At 26.8% G+C, this 7,753-nt stretch overlaps 1 protein-coding gene across 1 annotated transcript; it reads right to left on the reverse strand.

Moving 5' to 3' along the window:
- Window positions 1–5,554: 5,554 nt before the first annotated feature.
- LOC119666858 (5-hydroxyisourate hydrolase-like) lies at window positions 5,555–6,202 on the reverse strand. The gene is made up of 3 exons (XM_038076137.1): window positions 6,158–6,202; window positions 5,960–6,094; window positions 5,555–5,817 (listed from the first exon to the last, which is right to left on the reverse strand). Exons 1-3 carry the CDS (start codon window positions 6,200–6,202, stop codon window positions 5,593–5,595), a joined length of 405 nt encoding a protein of 134 aa, XP_037932065.1. The 3' UTR covers window positions 5,555–5,592.
- Between the last annotated feature and the right edge of the window lie 1,551 nt (window positions 6,203–7,753).

Consider the following 7,753-nt stretch of genomic DNA (forward strand, 5'->3'; position numbering starts at 1 on the left):
TTATGTGTGTTTTTTTTTACTTTTTTTTTGCTGTTAGGAACTTTTAAAGTACTAAATAATATATTATAATTTTTTTGACAATCTGATACACATACCTATTTGTTTTTGCAATTTTTTTACGCGAATCAAAATTTATAGTTTATCTGAATTATTATTATCTGCGAATATTATTCTATTACAAAATAGTAATAACTAATGTAGCTGGTATAAAAAAATTGATCACGATGACTGAGTAACTTAGTAACAGTGCATATATAGTAGTATTTCATAATTTATTTTTTGTTGGGGCTTCACACTATTACTACAATTTTAGGTTATCTAACCAAAAGCCTCACAAAAGAGTCTTTTAGGAGCTTAAGACTGTTCAATTTAATAACCAAATAAGAATAAGTTCCATTTAAGAACCTCTTAAAAGAATCCGTAATTACTATTATTTGTTAAGAAATGGGCATGCAGTTAGAAGCATTCTTAAAATAGTCTTGCACGAATGAGCTTTAGTATAAAGGTACCTCTGTGTTCTAAGAAGTGTTAAAAAATGATTTTAGGAGTGTTTTATAATAATTTATTTAAAATTTTTATTTTAATTATATTAAACAATCTTAAAAAATTTTTAACTTTGAAAAAATAATTTTGTTTTATTTATTTATTAATATTTATTATTTAACATATATATATTAATTGTTTATTTTAAATTAAAAGAAAACACAACGAAGTTTTTGCACTGCTCGACTTTAAGAGTTTTGTCCAGATAAGGCGAGTAAATAATATATTATCATTTTTTTGTACCCCAAATACAACACTTAATAAAATGTTTACTTTACCGACTTTCAATAATTTTGTAAATGAAGTCTGAAAAATGATTTGTGTTTCATGTGTATGAACTATTACATGTATCATATTCATATAATACCATGTGATATGATCTGTCCAACTTTAAGCTCCTAGAAGACTGCTAAAAAGAACTCTATTTAAACACTTTTATTAAGTCCGCTTTGAATTCGTTTGAATTTTTTTTACCAGGTCGTTACTCGAGATCTCACACCATCACTTTGTTATTCAATTAAAGCTATAGTATCCTAAACTAAACTAAAATTTTATAAATCATTACTATTAGAAAATTGATGTATTAATAAAAAAATAATTGAACAAAATCTAAAATTCCAGCGTAAGATATCAGTGTATTTATAGTTTTTCAGTTTTTTTAAATATGTGTGTGATAAAAATTTATATAAACATGTCGTTGAAGAAAATAACTTAAGTAACTTTTTCTAAGGCTTTAAGTTAGACGTTAAACTCAACTTTATGCAGAGACAGGGACAGTTTGTTTGAAATTGTGTAAAAATTTCAATGGTAACTATGAGAAACTGTTTTTCTTTTTTTGATTTCTCAAAAATTATTAACGGGAGGTGTAGGGCATTATTGCAACTATTCATTGAGCTTTCTCTAGCGCATTAAAACTGATTCTTCTATATGGATCGGTACGATAATATATATGGATTTACGACAAAGAAGAGGGCATTATCTGTTAGAATTGTTACATTTTGTGCATGTACCTATGTTAATTTTACAATAAGAAAATATAACACCAATTCAAAGATTCAACAAAATGTTATATCAATCAGCTGAAATTGAATATGTCAGTTTTTGGTATATATATTTCTTTTATTTAAATTTATTTCAATATGTACATGTACATATACACATAGATTCACAAAATCTATATTTAAAATAAATGTTATATAGTTAAAATTTTAAATTTAAAAAATAAATAATATTATTAAATCTATTACGCTTTAAGTTCCTTGATCACAAGCTACTTCTATTTACATGACATTATAAAATATACTATACATATTTATACATCTAACCTATTATTATACATATTTTAATAATAGATTATATATTTTAAGTCCAAAGCAACCCGAAGTTGGTTTCAACAGATTTTTGCAAATGTTTTGAAAATTAAATGAATGGCAAAGAAACTTATTACTTTTTTCATAAAGTTTGTGCCGAAACATAATATCTCCCTATCCCTCAGACTTGGTGCTTTGCAACTTTTTTTTACAATATTTCCCAAAATGAAAAACACAGCCAAAATACAAAGTTTTTCAACAATAGATGAGGTAAGGACTAATCGCACATAGTCTTTTGAGAGCAAAAGAATATAAGGTGTTTTAACAGTGGTTCTTAAACTAGAAAAAACAAACTGGTGGCATTAAAGCATAATACCAAAGAGGGTCTACTTTGTGAGGCATAGAATGCACATTAGAACAAAAAATCAATACATTATTGAATCTTAGTTGACTGATATGGATGAATGTTTTAATATACTTAATTTTAAATATGCATTTTTATTGTCCCCACCTAATTCGTCGTACCAAAATACATGTTGTTATTTTCGAAATTTGTTGTTGACCAAATTTAAGATAATATAGATGAATTTTAGATCATTTTAACAAAGCCTGATAGAACACACAGTATAATCAATTTATTTTAGTTATTCAAAATTTTGGGGTGAATCCATAGAATATTGTTTCTTATATGTTTTTTTTCTGTAGAACTTCTACCTTAGTAAGAAATAAGAAATATTAGTTGACATGAAAATATGGAGATAATAGTTCTATAGTTTGACTACTAATATTTTTTATAAATTGAGTTAAAAATACTCTGTTGTGATGGTTTAGGTAATTATTAAAGAGCTGTATCGTTTGCTATTTTATTTATTTTTCAAGCTTTCAGTTGAGTGGTAGAACAAATATATATAACCCGATGAAGGAAAGATAATTTTGAGGAATATAGAAGTGTTTAGATTTACATAGAAATATAATGTTAAATTTTAAGGAGCGCTTATTATGAATTTGAATAAATTATAATTACAATATATATATGAGTATTGCTTTATAAATTAATTTATTATTTATTTTTATTATTATTCATTTAGCATGAAAACTAAATTGATGGACTTGAATGATATATTGGCAATAAAATAGAGCCTAACATCAAGGACACGCAAACAGCTATTTATGCTTAATGCATTTAAATAATTTATAAAAATTTTAATATTTTTATTTATTATCATGAGTTGATTAGTTGAATAAAAAGATTATATATGTATTATATATTAAGGCGCACACTATTACACTCACACATAAAACCCTTTAAAATATCCTTTAGATGTATATTTTATTAAAATTTGATATATGTGAAGTTTTAGGAAATCTATTTAGGAAAGTTTATTTATTTTTGGATTATAATAAAAATATACGCAGCAATATATTTATGTATTTGTTGTTAAGTTTTGAACTTAAATATTAAAAAAATAAGATCATATAAGAAAATATTTATATATGTGTTACATATTACAAACGATGATTAACATATGTGCATGTATAAAATACAAATAGAGAAACTTATATACATACATATATATAAAATATTTAAGTGTATCGATTGATTAATTATATATTAATGAAAATGCAAAATTTTATTAATATGCTGCGCTTAAAAAATTATAAAATATAAATCATTGCAAAAAAAAAAATTAGCAAAAATTTGCAAAATTATTGAAAAGTATTTCAAATTGTACGGCCAAGAGATATGTAAGAAAATATTTATTTTAAAATTAAAAAAAAAAAAAGAATAATAGATTGTATAAATGGTAATGGTTGAAAGTGATGGAAAAACACGATAGCAACAAAAAGAAAAATAATTTATATGAATTAAATAATATATATTTATTTATGTATATGTATAACCATATATATATATATAATAATAATAATAATAGCAGAGAGATAAATACTGAAATCGTAATAATATATTAATTGATATATACGTGTATACTATAATATAATAAAAACATAATAAATATATTATAAACTTAAATTTTTTATTATTTCATTTAAAAGAAACAATCTAATATTATTTGAAAAAGTACACAATTCCAAGTAATTATTCAAACTTCAGGTCAGGATCTGTCATTCAAATCTGTAGACCGGATTAAGTTGTGGATTAAGTTGGACTACAATTAGGTCTCTGATTAATAAATGGTTTTCTGCTAAAAAAAGTCGCTACTGGCGCGACATTTCAGCTAACCGTCAGGCTAAAAAGCTGGTTTATCCGCACAGTTATGGTAAGGTATCCTTCTTCAGCAGAACAGAGTTGAGGTTGCTGGTGGGATATTTAATGGGTCACCATGAACTGCGTTATCACCTTAACGATATGGGTCTGTCCGAAGAGATAGATTGTCGAATCTGCTTAGAAGCCTTGATCTAGGCCTGGAGGAGGTCACTGGGTCGGGAACTACTCTACTCTTTTGACATTAGGAAGTCCACAACGGCCGACATTCTGTTGCAGCATCAACCAAGGTCGTAGTGCTCCGCTTCTTTTGGGAGTTGGTACACTGTTTATTCCTATTCCTTTGTCAAACATTGGAAGCGGAAGCAAGCTCAAATAAAATAAAACAAATTTGTCATAAATTGAACCGAAATGAAAGTGATTAATTAAACTAATAAGGCTGAAATTATTCACTCTTTTTATTGTAAAAAATAAATTTATATTCAAATTTGGATTAAAATAAATTTATTTCTCATCAAGCTTGATATTTGCTTACATTTATACTCCTCTGTACATTGTCAATCCAGTAACTTTATAGAAACTTGCTTTCTCCGTTTTCCTTGCTAGCGATCTAACTTCTTGAATCTATCGAAAACATAACAATTATACTGGTAAGATGGTAATCCTTAGACGATCCATTTATACACCATTTTTTATATTAAAAATTATTAGATATTAATATAAAATAGGCATATTTATGTCACACTAAGTGCTTCTAATAAAGCTAAAGCGGACTGAGAGCGGTAGGGGTTTTCTCGGGTCTGCGATGTCTGAATTGTTACTAATATATTGAAAACTTTTACCTCCGGATTTATTTTTTTTCAGTGCTGGATCCATATATGCTTAGCCTACCACTGAAATGAATCAAATAATAAATAATTCTACATATATCACTTTAGCATAATACAGACGAATATAAAATTTTGTCCTTTACTGGCTCCCTTAGTCTACCACTAAAATGGATTAAATATAAAGTAAATCTATATACATTTCCTTATCGTAATGCTAAAAAATGGACTTTATTCTTTAGCAAATAGTTTCCAAAATTAAGTACAATTAGCTTCTAATAAGCTCCTAATCAAGTAAAACATTGCAACTTTTATAAATATTTTATACTATAACTAACACTAACGGAATATAAGGATTTAATTCTTACGAACAAATTCTCGAAAGTTCCCTTGTTGTAGAGTCTCTAATATAAGATGACGACAACATTCTCCTTCTGATCCAGAGCAAAACAGTCACAAATAATATGGCTATAACTTTGATTTTATCACAACAGTCCATTATTTGCTTTGGTGTACAAGGCCGCCACTCCAAACTCCAACCTAGGTTCATATCGTCCCAAACACAAACAACATTTACAAAACCAATCACTTGACATATAATGTTCATAAAAAATTAACAACTTTGTTGATTTTAATTTTATTTAAATTTATTTTTCAAATATTTTAATATTAATATTCCGTTAAACATTCATGAACCTCTATATGTGCTATAGCCGAATGGATTTAAAAGCAAAGGAATGTGATAATGTTGACCCTTCGCACATTCAGCTATTATTTCGATAAAAGGATAAAAGCTTTTCACTTGATTTTGTTCGAAATATGGACGGACATTGAAATGTAATTTATAGATGCCAGTTTGAAATTGTTCCAAACTTATAAGTTGCGTTACTCTGCCATCATCATCTGTAGAAGCCTATAAACACAACATAAATACATTTGCTTAAAATAGTTATTACTCACTTTAATATATTAATGTTTTGTTGCAATTAAGTAATGTATTGCATCACTTATTTCTCTTTAATACAATGACGTAATGAAAAATAATTATAGAATACCTGATTTAATTCCTGCCACTGATTATTCTCCAAGCGATAAATTATGATCTTTACATTAGCCGCTGGTTTACCAAGTGAAGTGTCTAGAATATGTGAAGATATTGTACGTGAATCTGTTGCATTATCTGTCATATTCTGTTTATTTGAAATAAAACTATTAAAATGCTATCTTTATTAAATAAATAATATATTTCTTACTATGGTTTCCATGCGCAAACGTACACGCTCCCAACCAATGCTCATTTTAAAATGTTATTGTAAAAATAGTTTTCACATGTTCAACTAGAGATATCTTTTTATCTTCATATTAATATCTCATAATCTATAGAGATAATTTTTTTCATTGTATACAATTACCCTACACCATATAAAACAATATGTACTAAGCACTATTAAATATAAATTCATGTGTGGAAGTGTTTATATATCTTTAAGAGAGTGTCTATACACCTATAGTGTTTGTTCAAAACCCTAAAAAAGTAAACAAAGGTCTTAATATTACAAAAGGTTTTAAAACGTGAATAATTTGGAGTTAATTAATTCATTAATTAGTTGATTGGTTTCTTAATTAATTAGTTCATTACTTTAATTTTGAAGTGAGCACTATACTTACTCATTAACTATTCTAAACGCTAACTGTAATCAATAGAATAACTAGAATACTGATCCATTGCGTTATACTTTATCAGTATACATTTAAGTAAATATTTCATCATATTTATCTTAAAAGATACATTTTTTCTAAGAATAACAGTGTTGAGGCTGCTAACGGGTTATTTCATGGAAAACTTTAGCCTACGGTATCAACTAAACATGACGAATCTAATTGAGATGACGGAATGCTATATTTGTCTACGTTTTTAATTCATTTTTATATAATATATCTGACCAGATTTGTCCTAGGTTAGTATGTAGATAATATGTAATACCAAAAAACTATAACTGGCTATAAGATAGCCAGTTAAAAAATTATACTATTTGCTTTTATGAATGTGTGGATAACAATCATACATATCAAACCAGATTTATGAGATTATCGGGGACAACTGCTCCCAGTGGCGTAACTACATTTTTTAGGCCTGTAAGCAAATTCTAACTAAGGGGCCCCTACCAACATACTAAGGGGCCCCTCTTTTTATACTCTTTACACGAAAAAATGTAAAAAGGGAATATAAGGTTTGTCAAGACTTTCGTAACGCATTAAAGGAAACTTCGGAAATACCATTAAGTATATATCAGTATACTTTTACAGTTCAAACTACTCTCTCAGCTTTTGAACTCTTCGAATAAAACTTTATACACATACTTTTCGGGAGCGCACCCTGTTCACCATTTGATTTGATTGAAATTGGACGTCTATTTTTTGTAGCTGTGATATAAACTTAACAATCGTATATGAGGTTTCTCCGTTTTTAATAAAGGTATTCAAATGGAATATGGTGTATACAGTACTGATATTTGCAAAAGACAACGTATAAAATTATTTTCAAATGGGTTTAAATTTAGATATAGCTTCCATATAAACTCTCGATCAAGACACATATTTTTCTTAGAAAAACTTTTTTATTTCATAAATAGGTTTAATATTTTATTTGAAGTACATACATATTGTGTACTTTAAATTTTAAATTTGAAGTACATACATATTATGTACTTTAAATTTAAAATTTACGTATCTTTTATAAAATGCAATATGAAGTTATTCCAACAAAAAACGTTTCGTCCCACTTTTGAAAATTTATTAAAAAGAAATACAATGAATACAAAAATTTATAGTGGGGCCCCCTAAATTCG

This window comes from Teleopsis dalmanni, chromosome 1, assembly GCF_002237135.1.
Source record: "Teleopsis dalmanni isolate 2A chromosome 1, ASM223713v2, whole genome shotgun sequence".
NCBI lineage: Eukaryota > Metazoa > Arthropoda > Insecta > Diptera > Diopsidae > Teleopsis > Teleopsis dalmanni.